Here is a 19,017-nt window from a genome sequence, read left to right on the forward strand (position 1 = left end):
GTGTGCGTGTGCGTGTGTGTATGTGTGTGTATGTATATGGCAGGGGAGTAAAATAGGATCCGATTTGTGAAGCTCCCAAGATCCAAGCATTTCACATGTTGTCTGAATTTGGGCACAGTTGAGATTTTGCAAGTAGCTTGTTTATGTGAAACCGTAATTGAACAATCTAAGTTATTACCATTTTAAATAGGGAATGAGAACTGAGCTTCACTTTCTTGACATGGGTCAATTAACACAAAATGAAGGCCAGTATGACCCAATACATGCTATGAGCTTTACATTAGTTGAATGGGTGGAAAAGGAGAAGGACTTAAAGCGCATCTACCCACAAATATATATTTATTGCATCCTCTTCTGTTAAACAGAAGTCTTAATTCCCTCTCACACAGATAACTGATTTGCAAACAAACCTGTGTCATAATGTGAGTGAATCTCAGAACTGTGTCTTATTATTCAAAATTCACTCCGTGAATAGTAAAAAGTTATTTTAAATACAATTCATAAATTGTGAATTTAGTGAGTTTGACTGCATTTAATTTTGTTACTAGTACCTGCAGCAGAAAACAAAATCAACTATTATCAGTTATTGTTCTAACTATGTATAAAAACAACTGCATTTGAAAGCAAACACATTAAACCAAATTGAAAAACCCTCAAACCTGAAGCAGGTATCATGTGTTCCTCTTTCCATACAAATTTCTGTATTCAAGTCATCCCTAAAAACAAAACATTGTGATATAAAAGTAATGCAATTAAATTTGTGAAACTTCCTAATTTTATAGCTACCATAACCGTTACGAAATGTTGTTTTTGCTAAAACACATTTGGAATTTATCATGAATAGAGAATTTCCCCATTTTTGAGTTTTCTGAATTCTCAATTCAAAGTCTGCAAAATAGATTTATCTCCCAGAAATCCAGTATTGTTTTCCCAACCTGTGCTCCCTTCATTCAAATTTCCATTGGGTTCATGCGTTTGATAAGCTTTCCATATTGAGAAATCATAGTGGTAGGACACCAAGCAAAAAGGAAACTAAAATGAAAGTAAGGGTAAACCAGGGGAAACAAGCTTTAAAAAAACACAGGACTTATAGAGGTAGTATTCAGTAAATGAAATAGTGACAGAGTATACTGATCAGAAAATAATTGAAACCATTAATGTATTTTATGGCTATAATGAGAAGGCAACTGTTTCCACTTATTGAAAGGAAAAATGCAGTTCAAAAGAAGTGATAATGTTAATGATCGGATGAGATTTGGAGTAATTTAGGAAGGACAATTTTGCTCAAAACAAGGAAAGAGGGTGGTTATGTTAAAGGCAACCAGGATGCTTAATGGGGTCTCATGAACTGAAGTCATGAAAAAAACAGAGTAGATTGACGGAAAAGAGCTCTATTGCAAACTTAATAACAGAAATTGCGATTTGAAAGATTCATTTTCTAAAGCAAAAAAATTATGTTTTTAAATGTTACATTTTTAAATTCATGAGATTTTATGTGCAATATATAAATGAGGTTACAGTTGTTAGATCTCAGCTAGAGTATTGCATGCAATTGTGGGCATCACATAAAAGGAAAGATGTTAATTCATTCCAAAGAATGTAGAAACGAATTACTGGTCCAAGGTATGAGAAACTTCAGTTATGAAGACAGATTGAAGGAGACTGTTCTCCCTAGAGAGAAGGCTGAGAAATTTTCATCTCATGCAAGTGGTGCAAGTTTTTCTGCATTTAATAACACATTTGGTGGCCTGACAGGGACATGACAAAACCTAGAAACATTCTAATATGAGAGTAGTGGTAGTGGAAAAGATCAAAGGATGGCAACAGTGCAAACAACAAAAAAAATTAAACAACACATAAGGTAAGGTCTGAATAGTCTGCCAAATCAATCCTATGTGGAATACAATGAATGAGGGATATAATTTTTTTTGCTGATATTTTGGCAACAATTGGGAGCAGCATTTGAATAACCTTAGCAGTAACTGAATATTATATATAAATCCAGAATTTTCAAGATTCTCACAAATAGGATCCATAGAGAAAGGAAGAAGCAAACTATCATTGTTACTTGACCTCACTAGTCCCGGTAAGATGGCGGCAGAGTAGGATGCTCTGCCCAGAGCTCCTCTGCTCGGCTTGTTCTTTTTCTTGCCTTTCTTTTTAGCAGTCCTGGAGCAGCATGTAGGCAAATGAGTCGCTGAGCATCACGAAGGGAAACAAATCCCGGAGCAGCGTGAGAGGAAGCGAGTCCCAGAAAAGCGCAACTTACCTTGGAGCAGCTGAGTGCCGGTGCGGAGCAGACTGGAGGCTTGGAGTGGAGTGGGACAGTTGTTGGACTGGGGCCTGGCACGTGCAGTCAGACCATGTGCTGAGTAGCTGCTATTTGAAATTCTTTACTGGACTATAATGTCAATCTTTTAATTATGTCATAACTATCTTATTTCTAACTTATTTTTTAGACACTAAGTAATGGTACTACCTTTCCTTTTATTCCTCTTTTGTGTCCAAGATTTATACCTAAATGTATCTAAGATGGCACCATTAGAAGATAGACATTGTAAAAACTTTTCACTGCACTTCTGTACTGGAGTATTCGTGACAATAAAGGATATTCTACATTCTACACATTTGAGAATATTATATAATTCTGTTTTAATATTGTAAAATCTAGTGAAATATCAAAATAAAATTCATACTTTCCAAAAAACTTGGAAGTTACATCTAAGAATAAAACATTAAAATGTTTTCATTGCATATTTTTCAAAAACATTGATTTGTGGATCCTGAGCTGATACTGATGAACATCTAAAAAGGCAGCCTTTTTTATAAAATGTAACATTTTGTTTTCAAAAACAAATGGATTAGTACATGATTGACTGTTTTCCTCCTTCAATGAGGGGGCAGCAAAAAATAATTCCTGGAGCATGCAACCCCCTAAGAAGGCTCTTCCTCCTTTGAGAAACAGGCTCACAAATATTGAATTCGATCTGCATGATCTGTACCTGCCACGTAATGTGAATTTGTCCAAGTGGTCATTCTGAATGGGAATGCTCAACTTCAATGAGAATGCCTCTTTCTATAAATTGAAAGAACTGCTGTTCTAAGAGCTGACAATAATGTCAATAGAAATGCTGGAAAGCATGTTTTGATAATTATTCATTCTCCAGAAAAGTAAATATGAATTAAGGTTTTCCAAGCACACTTGAAATTGGAATTATGGTAAACTTAAGCTACTTGAATACATTTGATGGTACTCTATCATGACCCATACAGTGAAACATAGCAAGTGCATGAATCTTACACTGCATGCATATTCCTCGATGCTCTTTCTCCTTCACATTCAGTGTAATTTATGCTGGTTGATCTGTTACACCCATCACAGGCTGAACTCTTAAGATCCATTAGAAGATTTTTTAAATCAGGGTTCAAGTCCTCTTGAAGACAGCTGCTCCTGGACACAGCCTGAAATTTATAAATCGAAAAGACATTATACTTGGAATGTTTATTTGGAGTTAATTAAAAGGTTAAGATGGCTATTAATATGCAACTTGAATTTGCATTAGACCTTAAGAGCTGGGAGGAGACACAAGGGTAAATTTCCATCTTCCTTAGTAAACAGGTAGGATGGATTGGCAGCCCAGTTAAGGAACCACCTGATTTTCGTTTCCATTGATTCCAATAAAAATGGAAGTTAATGTTTCCTTTCGCCCTGGTGGTGGAATATGAATAAAGTTTTTTGCACTTGTTTGTTTTTCACTGTGTCCTACACCTGCACACACATGACATGGGTGCTGGAAAAAATAAACATGACTGTTGTTGAGCGGTAGTGTGGAGATTTATATATATAAAAAATGAAAGTCAATAGAGTTCTCAAAAGGTCCAGTTCTTCAGTTTACCACCCATGCTAAGAGATAAATGACCCTCTTTGTCCCCAGAAACGTCGGTCTTTTGAAAAGCTCATCACTGTTGTACTTGGTTGTAACTCCTTAAAACCTGTAATTTATAACTTGACATCATCTGTAATGCCTTGCTATCGTGACAATTTCACGAATTAATAATAAAGGTTTAACTATAAAGTCTACATAGTATCTCTTCATCCATCACCTCAATGCAGCACCTACTCCGTGACTCGGTATACTCCTCCTGCAATAATAACATTGGCATCTGCCTCTTGGACTCTTAAAATTCTTAGCATAGAATTTTAAATATTTTTGGCCATTAGTGATAAAGAATAATTATTTTAATTTTTTTGTATGAATTTATCATCAAGATGGGAACTCCTCAAGTGATTTACCACATGATCTACTTTTGTCTACTGTTAATATCCTCAAATAAATCAAGCATGCAATGGAGTGAAATAGAAATATATACCCATGAATTTTCTATGACTGACAAATTTAACTAGAGAGCAGTAATTTGCCATTGTGCATTTGTACCTCTGAAAGGTAATGTGAACCTATCTGGGTATCTGTAAGAGTAGACTGGATGCTAGCAATACTGCAAAAATACTAAGAACATAAGAAACAGGAGAAAAAAATGGCCATTACACCCATTGATCTTGGTTCACCATTCAATCAGGTTATAATTGAACTTCTACATCAACTTCATTGTACAGTCCTATTCTCACAAACCCTAATTTACACTGTGTTAATGCCTAAAAATAGATCAACCTCAATAAAAAAACAAATAAAAGTTACAGCATAAGAGATTGTTTGGCTTAATGTACCTGTGTCAGCTGAAGAAGAGATTTCAAACTTACTTCCACTTCTAGATCTTGGTCTGCAGCCCCACAGGTTGCAGAAGTCTGAGTGCATATCCAGAGCAAAGAAGGTGAGAGTATCTGCTTCCAATGTTCTTTCAGGTAATGGGTTTCAGAGCCTTACTAATTTCTGGGTGAAAACAATCATCAGTCCCCTTCTAATCCTTCCACCCATTACTTTAAATTTATATCTCCTGGTTATTGACCTCTCTGGTTACTGACAGGTCCTTCCTATCCAGGCTGTTCATAACTGCGTGCATCTGAACTAAATCAACCCTCGGTCTACACTATACCATACCTTACTTCCTCATAGATAAAATGTTCCAGTCCTGAGAACATCTCTTAAATCTCCTGTGCACCCATTCAAGCGTAATCAAATCAATCCAGTTAATGTGGTGAACGGAATGGCACACAGTGAGAGGTGTTTTACACGAGTTCTAGCAGAATCTCCTTACTCTCATATTCCGTGCCTTGACTGATAAAGGAAGATATCTTTTGTATGCTTTCCTAACTATTTTATCTCCTTGTTCTCGTATCTTCAGGGTCCTGTGGAAATGTATTCCCAAGGTTCCTCTGTTCCTTTGCCCAACCACTTTTCATTACTCCCTTGTCTTGTTTGCCTTCCCTAAATGCATCATTTAATATTCCTCTTGACTGAATTCCATTCATGATTTATTTGCCAACCATTGATATCTTTGTGTGGTCTGCAGCTTTCTTCTTCTTGCACAATCTGCAAATGTTTTGGAATGTCTCCTATATTTAACCTATATAGAGTCATAGAGAAGTACAGCATGGAAACAGACCCTTCAGTCCAACCCATCCATGCCGACCAGATATCCCAACCCAATCTAGTCCCACCTGCCAGTACTCGGCCCATATCCCTCCAAACCCTTCCTATTCATATACCCATCGAAATGCCTTTTAAATGTTGCAATTGTACCAGCCTCCACCACATCCTCTGGCAGCTCATTCTATATCAATCAAAGATATCACAAAAAGCCAGAAATGTACTGTTTACCACAGAACTGAAATCTTAAATCATTCAAAGCCCTGTAGAAATATAGAAAGTATGAGAGGGGTACTTAAAAATAAATGAGGAAAGCAAAGGAGGGCATGAAAATCACTGTTGGCAGAAAAGAAGGAAAATCCAAAATTATTTTATAAATATATGAGGGACTAAAAGATAACTGGGAAAGAGTGGGACCTACTATGGGTTTAAGTGGAAACTGTGGGTGAAGACTGAAGATGTGAGGTTTTGCATTAGTACTTTATGTCAGTATTCAGAATAGAGAAGAACCATTTAGGTATTGAAATCAGGGAAGAGGACTGTGATATACTTGAACAAATTAAATTTGGATAAGTTCCCTGGTCCCAATGAGATAATCCCAGGTACTTTGAGAGGAAAGACAGATGATGGTAGGGAGACTGATATTAACGTTTTAAATCCTCCATGGACACAGGAGAGGGAGCAGAACACTAGAGTAGAGTTGATATGGTCCCATTATTCAAGAAAGGTGGTTTGGATAAACCAAGGGATAGGCTAGTATATTGAAGTTTTTGGGAAAACGCTGAGGGACAGAATTAATCTCCTCTTGGAGAGTCAAGAATCAATCAGGAATAGTCAGCATGGCTTTGTCAGTAAGAGATCATATCTGACCAGGTTTAATTGAGTTTTACATCGAAATAGAAGAAATAGCAAGAGCAGACCATTTGGTTCTTAGAGCCAGCTATTCAATATGATCATGCATCATCATCCAACTCAGTACCCTGATCTGATCCTACTTTCTTCCCATAGACTCTGAGCTCTTTAGTCTTAAAAGCTATATCAAACTCCTTTTGGAAAACATTCAACATTTTGGCCTCAACTGCTTTCTGAGGCAGAGAATTTCACAGGCTCACTACACTCTGGATAAGGCTATTTCTCCTGATCCTAAGAATGAGCCTAATTCTAAACCCTCTTGTCTGATGGAACACTTATCCATGAAGCTTTATAAGAATTTTATATATTTGCATGACATCATCTCTCTCTTAGGACAAGCCTCCTATCCCAGGATTCTGTCTAGTAGACATATTTTGCATCCCCTCTAAGTCAAATGAAGCCAAAACCATGCGAAGTATAGGTACTCAGTTATGTGAGCCCCACCCCCATTTATCTCTCCACCCTGGATGATTCGTACCTCTATTCCTGACGAAGGGCTTTTGCCTGAAACGTCGATTTTCCTGCTTCTCGGATGCTGCCAGACCTGCTGTGCTTTTCCAGCACCACTCTGATCTAAACTCTGGTTTCCAGCATCTGCAGTCCTCACTTTTGCCTATGTTCTCACCAAAGCCTATTTAATTGCATCAAAACTTGCTTACTTTTATACATCAGTGCACTTGCAATAAAGGAATCAGGCCATTTCTTTTTCTAACTGCTTGTTGCACCTACATGTTAACGTTCTGTATATCACATGCAAGCATCTCCAAATACCAATACTTATTAGCCCCTCATCTTTTAAAACAAAGCAGTTGTGTTTTCCATTCTTCCTGAACATTTTTACACTTCCCACGCTATAGTCCATCTGCCAACGTCTTGTTCAATCACTAAGCCAGTCCTTATCCCTTTACAGCCGATTTGTGTCCACTACAGTTTATTTTTCCACCTAGTTTCGTATCATGAGCATATTTCATTATCCAAACCATTGAAATGGATTGTAAGTAGCTGAGGCCTGAGCACCAAGCTTCCACTAGATACACCTGAAATTAAAATGAGTCAGGACTTATGTCCTTCTTATTCATCTTAAATCAGGTAAACTACTATCAATAACTTGCTCTGCAAACTGCTGCAAGAATTAAACACTGGTGAATAAAGTAAGACCATAAGAAGTAGGCCATTCAGTCCATCGAGAATGCTCTGCCATTCAATGAGATCACGGTTGATCTGATAATCCTCAATTCCGCTTTCTTGAGTTTGCCGAAAACCCTTGATTCCATCACTGATTAAAAATTAGCCTTGAATACACTTAATGATCCAGCCTTGACATCCCTCTGCAGTAAAGAATTGCACAGATTCACTATTCTGAGAGAAGAAATTCCTTCTCATGTTTGTCTTAAACCTTTATTTGGAGATTTTGCTTTCTGGTCCTAGACTCTTCCACATGGGGAAATAACCATTCCTTAATTTGATGTTTGAATTAGTTACACTTCCTTACATATTGGTGTGATGCTTACAATGACAACAGAGTTCATAAGTTGGCCTGTTGTGGACCTCAGCATCATCTTCTGGTGGTGCATTAACACAAATATTTGCTGAATAACTAAATAGAACAATTCGCAATGTACTCAGGAGTGAGCAGAAGCAATACAGTCATCAGCCAAAGTAAAAGCTCACTAGAGCAGAAGATACTCAAGTACCAAAGTATTTGAAACAGATTAAAAAAAAATACAGATGTTGGAAATCTGAACTAAAAACAGAAAATACTGGAGAGACTCAGTAGGTCGGGCAATATCAGTGGGATAGAGAAACAGAGTTAACATTGTGAGTCCGATATTATTCTTCTCCAAAACTTAGCCATATCAGACTTGAAAAGTTAACTTTGTTTCTCAGATGCTGCCAGAAACCACTATAAATGTAAACTAAAAGATAACTTGCTTTTATAACTGATGATTTAATACATTACATAATGCAGTAATCCTACCTTCCCACTATGATTGTATAAACAAAATACAGAAATTTGAGGCCTCCAGAGTTCAGCTGTTTGAAAAACATGGAAATAATTCTTCCACTTTACTAGAGGATATTGGAAGAAGGCTTCTAAACATCATATTCAGAAGACACAGAACTCCTTGGAACACCTTCACTTCAGGATATGACACAGTTTCCATGATACAGTTTCCTTTACAGTGGACAAAGTGAACATACATCATGTGACCACTTTGCAGCCCTGAGCTTCTCGTTGTCGATTATTTTACCTTTCTATCCCACTGGCACTCTAACCCTTTCTCCCAGTCTCCCACACGCTGTTCCAGTGAAAGTCAACTTAAGTTGGAGGAATACAATTTAATCTTTCGGCTAGGCATTTTACAACTTTTCAGACTCAACAATGATTTCAACAAATTCAGATCATAACATCTTCCCTCTATTTTTTTGGGACAATAACTGTTATCGATGTCTCTACTGTTTCCAGCTGTGCCTTCACTGGACTGATCTTTTATTTATTTCCTTGCCTCGGTACCATTTCCTTTGGCCTTGCACAATTACCATTTTCCTCAGGTTGCTGATCTGAAACATCTACTCTGTTCTTCTTCCATAGATGCATCCAGATCTGCTCAGTATTTATAGCATTTTCTGATTTTATTCCATTGCATTTTCACTTGACAGAGGATATGTTTTAACCTGGCCAGCTTGCACATAAATTTGGCCAAAATGGACAAACTAAGATTTGGATAGTCATTAATTGGTTTTGTTCAGCTTTTAAGCTGAAGTCAATGATGGCTGTTCAAGTATTCATACTTTAAGACATACCAGGTAGGTAGGCTGTTAGTTCCTTGTCTGAATAGTTAACTTGTTCATTCCAGTGGCCCTCAGACTGATGAAATCCTGCGAGGAAAATTACAGCTACAAAATGCACTTCAGGTGTTGATGGTGAACGTTCACTATGATTCAATTTAATTGTCACATTGTTCATTGGTGTAAGCCATCCAGTGCGTTTGTCTACTTTTCACTTTGGTTTAGATTCTTTCAGTGCCCAACTGCATCACTGATCATCATCTCCTCCCCAGGTTTGAGGCCCATGATTTTGTTTTGGTTAATAGAAAAGACACAAAGAGATTTCACCAAACTTTTCAGTCAATGCAAGTGCATGGTAGAACAGGAAAACATCATGAGAAAATGGCATGGCTCACAGCCTGCCTTACGATCCTGCTACCACCATGAGAACAAAAGTGGAAGGTGATAGATCTGGTGTGGGGAAATCTGAACAAAGCTTTTCACGTGACAATAAATTCAATTCAATTCAATTCAATTCAACTTCTTGACTCATGAGTCTTTCAGATGCTACCCTGACAGGACTAGTCCAGCATGAGCTCGAGATAACCCCATAATGGATAAAACAAGTCATTTGCAGCAAAATCATGGTCCTGGAAAATAAAAGTGCTTGTAGCAAATGGATTATGAAAGATGAACGCTTACAGAAGAGAGGTATCCTGCTGATGGCCGGGAAGATGTTGGATTAACACATACTGGAGGGGAATAGACTCGAGTATTTGAACATTGACCAGTATTAAAACCTGGACCTTGTAGCTCCTTTAAAACAAAGATATTACACAAAAATTATCATAGAAGATCAACAGTATATACCTGTTAAAAAGTAAAAAAAAGAAACATTTTGCAAACAGTTAAAGTTTGACTCAAAAACAAAATAGAAGTTGCTGGGAAAGCTCAGCGGGTCTGGTAGCATCTGAGAAGAGAAATCTAAATTAGCGCTTTGGTTTGGGTCACCAGACCCAAAATGTTAACTCTGGTTTCTCTTCACAGATGCTACCAGACCTGCAGAGCTTTTCCAGCAACTTCTGTTTTTGCATCTGATTTACAGCATTTGCACTTCCTTCAGTTTTTATAAAGTTTGACTCATCCTAGTAACACTGCCAATGAACCTACACCACATGAAATGCCCTTCCTACAGCTTCTTAAGAGTGATCAGTGATTGACAATAGGTACTAGCCTTGCCAGCAATGCCCACATTTTATGAACAAATAAATCAAACAGTATTTTACTACCTTAATTAAGTTTAGTTCAACTGCAAACTCAAATAAGTATTGTAAAACTGCTCTGGAATTAAAACACAACATTAGGAGTTCAATTTGGTTCAGTTCAGAATTGACAACACAGCCTGTATCAACTTGACAAACAATATTAGTAATATTTTGTTTGGAAGATTATAGTCTTTTAACCTGTTAGCCCTTCATAGTTCATGTACAAAAGAATAGAGATCAGTCACACTCCTCTGATTTGAAACTACATTTTGGATGACATGGAAATATCTTCCAATTTAACAGCAGTTTAACCAGTACATTTCAGTTCCATTTCTAGCCTATTACTATCTCTCACACACAACTCTGCTGTTTTCTAATTTCAAGCACTTTGAACGTACTTTTTATTGTACAACTTTAATTATCGAGGAGAAAGTGAGTCTGCAGATGCTGGAGATCAAAGTTGCAACTTTATTGCTGGAACAGCACAGCAGGTCAGGCAGCATCCAGGGAACAGGAGATTCGACGTTTCGGGCACAGGCCCTTCTTCAGGAATGAGCAGAGAGTGTTCAGCAGGAGAAGATAAAAGGTAGGGAGGAGGGACTTGGAGGAGGGGAGTTGGAAATGTGATAGGTGGAAAGAGGTCAAGGTGAGGGTGATAGGTCGGAGTAGGGTGGAGGCGGAGAGGTCAAGAAGAAGACTGCAGGTCAGGAAGGCGGTGCCGGGCTGGAAGGATCCGGCTGAGACAAGGTGGGGGGAGGGGGGATGAAGAAACTGGTGAAGTCCAAGTTCATCCCCTGCGGTTGGAGGGTTCCCAGTCGGAAGATAAGACGCTCCTCCTCCGACCGTCGGGTTGTTGTGGTTTGGCGGTGGATGAGTCCAATGACCTGCATATCCTCGGTGGAGTGGGAGGGGGAGTTGAAATGCTGTGCCACAGGTTGGTTGGGTTGGTTCGTCCGGGTGGCCCAGAGGTGCTCCCTGAATCGCTCCGCAAGTAGGCGGCCTGTCTCCCCAATATAGAGGAGGCCACACCGGCTGCAGCGGATGCAGTAGATGATGTGGGTGGAGGTGCAGGTGAATCTGTGGCGGATATGGAAGTTTCCCTTGGGGCCTTGGAGAGAAGTGAGGGGGGAGGTGTGGGCGCAAGTGTTGCACCTCCTGCGGTTGCAAGGGAAGGTGCCGGGAGTGGTGGTTGGGTCGGTGGGGGGTGTGGATCTGACAAGGGAGTCGCGGAGGGAGTGGTCTCTACGGAAAGCTGATAGGGGAGGGGAGGGAAATATATCCTCAACTACACTGGCCCCACCCCCCATCTTTTTCTTCGCTACATTGATGACTGTATCGGCGCTACCTCGTGCTCCCACGAGGAGGTTGAACAGTTCATCCACTACACCAACACCTTCCACCCCGACCTCAAATTCACCTGGACAGTCTCGGACTCCTCCCTCCCCTTCCTAGACCTTTCTGTTTCTATCTCAGGCGACCGAATCAACACGGACATCTACTACAAACCTACCGACTCCCACAGCTACCTGGACTACACCTCCTCCCATCCTGCCCCCTGTAAAAACGCCATCCCATTCTCCCAATTCCTTCGTCTCCGCCGCATCTGCTCCCAGGAGGACCAGTTCAAAATACGTACAACACAGATGGCCTCCTTCTTCAAGGACCGCAATTTCCCCCCCGACGTGGTCGACGGTGCCCTCCACCGCATCTCCTCCACTTCCCGCTCCTCCGCCCTTGAGCCCCGCCCCTCCAACCGCCACCAGGACAGAACCCCACTGGTCCTCACCTACCACCCCACCAATCTCCATGTACAGCGCATCATCCGCCGTCACTTCCGCCACCTCCAAACAGACCCCAGCACCAAGGATATATTTCCCTCCCCTCCCCTATCAGCTTTCCGTAGAGACCACTCCCTCCGCGACTCCCTTGTCAGATCCACACCCCCCACCGACCCAACCACCACTCCCGGCACCTTCCCTTGCAACCGCAGGAGGTGCAACACTTGCGCCCACACCTCCCCCCTCACTTCTCTCCAAGGCCCCAAGGGAAACTTCCATATCCGCCACAGATTCACCTGCACCTCCACCCACATCATCTACTGCATCCGCTGCAGCCGGTGTGGCCTCCTCTATATTGGGGAGACAGGCCGCCTACTTGCGGAGCGATTCAGGGAGCACCTCTGGGCCACCCGGACGAACCAACCCAACCAACCTGTGGCACAGCATTTCAACTCCCCCTCCCACTCCACCGAGGATATGCAGGTCATTGGACTCATCCACCGCCAAACCACAACAACCCGACGGTCGGAGGAGGAGCGTCTTATCTTCCGACTGGGAACCCTCCAACCGCAGGGGATGAACTTGGACTTCACCAGTTTCTTCATCCCCCCTCCCCCCACCTTGTCTCAGCCGGATCCTTCCAGCCCGGCACCGCCTTCCTGACCTGCAGTCTTCTTCTTGACCTCTCCGCCTCCACCCTACTCCGACCTATCACCCTCACCTTGACCTCTTTCCACCTATCACATTTCCAACTCCCCTCCTCCAAGTCCCTCCTCCCTACCTTTTATCTTCTCCTGCTGAACACTCTCTGCTCATTCCTGAAGAAGGGCCTGTGCCCGAAACGTCGAATCTCCTGTTCCCTGGATGCTGCCTGACCTGCTGTGCTGTTCCAGCAATAAAGTTGCAACAACTTTAATTATCCCAACTGCTGTATTGGAACAATTTAAACAATCATTCACAGACTTCTGCTGAAACGCCTAGCAAATTACAGCACAGCTTTCCTTTTCTAATTAAACCAGATTAAAATATTAATTTAACAACTTGAAAAACATAACCCACTTATCAAACCTCTAATAGATTACTCAGTTAAATTGCCTTGGCAATTTTCTAGTTAAATGAATCACTTGAGGGACATCAATACACTCACTTCTTGTTATCCATTGACTTGCTATTCATGGATCCATGGACTTGGGAGGTTGACCCCAAACCCCATTCTTTTTCCTCATTGACTCATCAAGTCTGATCATACAATACTTCGCGGTAGACAAGAGGGTCACATATAAGCAGTATCCACACTGTTATCCACTGGAAGTCTGTGCCCCAACACTGTGGATAATGAGGATTTGGTGTAATAAGTAAAATTACAATGTACTAATTGAGCATTGTAATCAATATTTTCCATCTTTACTCAGTGTATCTCAGCTATTTCATGGTTTTGACAGGATTGGAATTATAATTCTGCATTCTGTTTATGTCTATTTTTATCCTCCTAGCTTTCAATCTCATTTCAAATGTTGTTCATCAATACAGATTAATTGTATTTAACACAAGACTATTTCCTCTCAAGTCCATCGCAACATTGGTAATATTCTCATGTGACCTTGCTTAGACCCTTGCTTGCAATTGTAAGTTTAGGAGCAAACAGATAAACAGCAATCAAAACAATCATTTTCTGATGTTATTTGGACAGGATAATAATATGTGGCTTGACTTCTTCAGTTCAGAAATGTGCATAAGAACACTTTTCTGATGTTATTACAAATATCAAACAGAGAAGTGGGTTAACAGGCTTTCAGTATTGAAGTTCTGTGTGAAATACTGACTTTAGAAGATGTCTTGGATTATTTAATACTGGTCTATAGTTGATATTAGGATCAGAAGAATAGGAAAAGATCATATAGTCTCTGTGCAAAAAAACCCAAAGAATTGTCACTGGACCTGAAATGTTAGCTCTGCTTTCTCTCCACAGAGGCTGCCAGACCTGCTGAATTTCTCCAAGAATTTCTGTTTCTAATTTAGTCTCTGGGACCTGTTCTGACATTCAATTAGAACATGGTTAATAAGGTATCCAATTCCAACTTTGTTCCATATCCCTCAACACCTTTGGTTAATAAAAATCTGAAACTAACAATACAACCAGTACCAACAATCACTTGCAGAGGACAGCTCTAAATTTCTACCATTCTTTCCATGTACTTTACATGAAGTGTTTCTTAATTTCAGCATGGAAAGATATGATCCTAATATTTAGGCTATGCTCCTATTTTTGTAAATATTTCTTTCAATTCAATCACAGGATGTGGGCATTGCCCATTTTTAATTACCCACAAGACAGCTAAGAGTTAATCACATTGGAGTCTGGAGTCATATTTAGGCCAGACTAGGTAAGGATGATTGTTTAGGCAAACGTGAGGACTGCAGGTGCTGGAAATCAGAGTCTAGATTAGAGTGGTGCTGGAAAAGCACAGCAGGTCAGGCAGCATCCGAGGAGCAGGAAAATCAATGTTTCAGACAAAAGCCCTTCTTCAGAAAAATTCCTGAAATGCTTTTTAGCCAAAATGTTGATTCTCCTGCTCCTTGGATGCTGCCTGACCTGCTGTGCTTTTCCAGCACCAATTTGATCTAGACAAGGATGATTGTTTCCCTCCCTAAAGGATATCAGTGAACCAAAAAGGCTTTTACGACAATCGGCAATGGTTTCACGGTCATCATTAAACTTTTGATTCCAAATATTTATTAAGTTCACATTCCGCTATCGTGAACCCCATGGCAGAGTTCAAATCAGGATCCTTGAATATTACAGGGTCTCTGGATTAATAGTCTTAATACCAATAAGTTATCATCTCTTAATCTAGTCACCAAACATACCTAAAAATTAGGTTTCAACCTGGTGAAGCCACCAAAAGGAACTGCTTGCATGCCAAACAGCAAGTAATAGACAGGGCTAAGTGATCCCACAACAAGTGGAACAGATCTAAGCTCTGCAATCCTGTCACATCCAGTCATGAATGGTGGTGGACAATTAAATACCTCAGTGGGGGAGGAGGCTCCATAAATATTCCATGCTAATAATGAAAAAGCCCAGAACATCAGTGCAAAAGATAAGGCTGAAGCATTCACAACCATCTTCAGTCAGAAATAGCAAGTGGAGAGCTATCTTGGCCTCCTCAAGTGGTCATCAGCATCACAGATACCAATCTTCACCTAATTCGATTCACTCATGATATCAAGAAACAGTTGGAGGCACTGGTTACACAAAAGGTATGGGTCCTGACAACATTCCAGCAAAAGTACTGAAGATATGTGCTCCAGAACTTACTGCTCCCCTAGCCATGCTATTCCAGTACAGCTACAGCACTGGCATCCACCCAACAATGTAGAAAATTCCCCAGATATGTCCTGGACACAAAAAGTAGGACAAATTCAACCCAGCCAATTATTGCCCTATCAGTCTACTCTTGATCATCGATAAAATGATAGAAGGTGTCATCAACAGTGCTATCAACAACAGTTGCTTGGCAATAACCTGCTCAGTGACACCCAGTCTGGGTTCCACCAGGGCCACTGAGCTCCTGACCTCATTACGGCCTCAGTGCAAACATGGACAAAAGAGCTCAATTCCAGAGAGTGACAGCCCTTAACATTAAAGCTCTGACAAACTGTCGCTTCAACGAGCCTTTGCAAAATTGGAGTCAATAGGAAACAGGGGAAGCCTCTCTGCTGACTGGAGTCATATCTGGCACATAGGAAGATGGTTGTAGTTGTTGGAGGTCAGTCATCTCAAGAGTTCCTCAGCATCATGTCCTAGGCCCAACACACTGCTTCATCAATGACTAAAAGCAAATTACTGCGGATGCTGGAATCTGAAACCAAAAGAGAAAATGCTGGAAAATCTCAGCAGGTCTGGCAGCATCTGTAAGGAGAGAAAAGAGCTGACGTTTTGAGTCTAACTGACCCTTTGTCAAAGCTAAAACAAAGCTTTTAGATTTGACAAAGAGTCAGTTAGACTTGAAACGTCAGCTCTTTTCTCTCCTTACAGATGCTGCCAGATCTGCTGAGATTTTCCAGCATTTTCTCTTTTGGCTTCATCAATGACCTTTCCTCCATCATAAAGTCTAAAGTGGGGATGTTTGCTGATGATTGCACAATGTTCAACACCATTTGTGACTCCTTAAATACTGAAGCAGTCCATATTCAATGCAACAAGACCTGGACAATATCCAGGCTTGGGCTGACAAGTGGCAAGTAACATTGCCACACAAATGCCAGGCAATGAACATCTCCAATAAAAGACAATCTAACCACTGTCCCTTGGCATTCAATGATGTTACCATCACTGAATCCCCCAATTATCAACATCTTGGGTTACCGATGACCAGAAAATTAAATGGACTCACCATATGACTGCTGTGGCTACAAAGGCAGGTCAGAAGCTAGAACTATTTCAGCGAGTAACTCACCTTCTGACTTCCTCAAATCCAGTGAATCGTTTGCAAGGCAGTGCAAAAAAACAGCCTGCTTTTTTGGCACCACATCCACAAACATCCACTCCCTCCACCACGACACTCAATAGCAGTAGTTTGTACTGTCTACAAGATACACTGTAGAAATTGCCCAAACCTTAGAGAGCACCTTTCAAACCCCCCACCACTTCCATCTAGAAGGATAAAAATAGCAGATACACCACCTGCAAGCTCCCTTCTAAGCCACTCACAATACTAACTTGAAAATATATCACTTTTCCATCACTGTCAGTGGGTCATATCATGGAATGTCATCTCTAATGGCATTAAGGGTCTACTTACAGAACATGGACTGCTGCAGGTCAAGAATGCAGCTCACCTTCTCAAAAGCAACTAAGGACAGGCAGTAAAATATCCTGCCATTAACACCCCCACCCCATGACAGAATTTTAAAGAAAACTAAGCCTTCCTTGGAATGCAATCACATTTGCGTCATTATTCTTCGTGATTTCACTTTTGAAGTCCAGGTGCCATTCGAGTGAATCAATGCTTTGTTTCCTCAAATATAGATATATTTTTCCTGAGCCACAGTGCCCAGCTGACAGAGTACTTTCCACTGGTATGGCCTATCCATGGTTTCATAGATGTCTTTGTATTTTAGTTCCTTTGATAGAAAAGCCAGCAGTGAATTAGCTTTTATAATTTTTTTTTGGTCCTAAACATGATATTTCAATGATCTTTGACCTTAACTTACTTGTTGAAAAGCATTCTTATTAACCATTTTTGGGTCCAAAATGGATTACTTCACACTTGCTTTATACCAAAACAAAAACAGAAATTACTGGAAAAAGCTGGGCATATCTGTGGAGAGAAAGCAATGTTAATGTTTCAGGTTCAGTGCCTAAACGTTAACCCTGCTTTCTCTCAATAGATGCTGCCAATCCTGCTGAGCTTTTCCTATAATTTCTGTTTTGGTTTCTGATTTACATCATCTGCAGTTCTTTTTTTACCTTATACTGAAATCCATTTGACACAATTTTACTCTGTATTTATAAACACCACTTTCCAATTATATATTTTCATCTACACTGCTTACATTGACACCTATTTTTGTGTAGTTGCCAAATTTAGATATGTTGTTCTCCATCCTATCAACTAAGTTGTTATAAATATAGTATATAGCAGTACCCTAACACCAGTGGCACACTACAAGTCACATCCTGACAATTAGAATAACAGTCAATGTCCTACTCTTTGTCTCTTACTATGAATTCATCAATAATTTACTCTCCAATTCATGAGCTTAAACTTTAACTAATGGCCTTTTTGAGGGACGCTATTAAATATATTTTGGAAGTGCATATCAATAACATCAATCTGCATTCATTAATCTATACATAGACAAAATGGTTGTACTTGACCGAGTATTTGACTGAGAATGATATCAAGGAGAGCTGGTAAAATTGAAGTCAATGTAATTGGGGGAAATTCTCCCCTGGATGGGATCATGCCCAGTAGAAAGGCAGAGGGTTGTAATTATTAGCTGTCAATCATCTCAGTGCCAGGACACTGTTGAAGTTCCTCAGAGTACTGTAACCACTATCTGCTCAAGTCAGTAATGGAATACTTCTCATTTCACTGATGAGTGCAGCTACAGCAACATTCAAGAAGCTTGACACCATCAAGCAGTCCTTATGATCAGTATTACATCCATCAATCCACCACTACATAGCCACAGCAGTGTGTACCAACTACAAGGTGCACTAGAGTAACTCACTAGGGATCTTTTGACAGCACCTTCCAAACCCACAAACTCTACCACCAAGTAGGAAAAGGACAGTAGACTCATGAAAACACAATCATTTGCAGGTTCCCTTCCCATGACTTGGAATTATATGGAGATCCATTCGCTGATATGTGATTGAAGTCTTGGTATTCTCTTCCCATGTGTAACTGCAGCAGATGGACTATAGCAGTTCAAGAAGGAAGCTCATTGCCTTCAAGGCATTTAGGGAATGGCAACAAATACTAGCCTTGTCAGTACCGCACACATCCCATGAAAGAGTTAATAAAACTCCACTGTTTGCTACTTTAGTAACTAATTCAAGAACACTCAATCAGTCTCATGAAACATAATGTAATCCATGTGATTCTCTCCCTAGTCAACTCAAGTATTTCCATGACATTCTAGTCCATCTTAGTCTTAATTATAGTAATTTTATATAAGATTCCCTTTCACTTAAATAGCAGAGTGATATGGTCAATTTTCTAATATTAATGAACA

General features: G+C 40.2%; 1 protein-coding gene across 10 annotated transcripts in view; it reads right to left on the reverse strand.

Moving 5' to 3' along the window:
• The window catches only part of LOC122552612 (coiled-coil domain-containing protein 158-like), a 174,314-nt gene that overhangs the window by 13,605 nt on the left and 141,692 nt on the right, over positions 1-19,017 (reverse strand). For 7 of the 10 annotated variants that reach the window (XR_006312432.2, XM_087986075.1, XM_043695369.2 and 4 more), the window contains 3 exons: positions 9,930-10,043; positions 3,302-3,462; positions 660-716 (listed from right to left, as the gene is read on the reverse strand). Coding sequence is in view for 8 of the 10 variants with exons in the window: in XM_087986075.1 (XP_087842201.1) it covers positions 660-716; positions 3,302-3,462; positions 9,930-10,043 (332 nt within the window). In the remaining 2 variants the exon portion in view is untranslated. Of the gene's footprint in view, positions 1-659; positions 717-859; positions 1,033-3,301; positions 3,463-9,929; positions 10,044-13,417; positions 13,597-19,017 lie in introns of those variants that run through there. The other 3 variants (XM_087986126.1, XM_043695388.2, XR_015756929.1) reach the window with 3 other exon arrangements.

Source organism: Chiloscyllium plagiosum, unplaced genomic scaffold (genome assembly GCF_037043375.1).
Source record: "Chiloscyllium plagiosum isolate Xiang-an unplaced genomic scaffold, Cpla_swu_hap1 HiC_scaffold_1, whole genome shotgun sequence".
Classification (NCBI taxonomy): Eukaryota; Metazoa; Chordata; class Chondrichthyes; order Orectolobiformes; family Hemiscylliidae; genus Chiloscyllium; species Chiloscyllium plagiosum.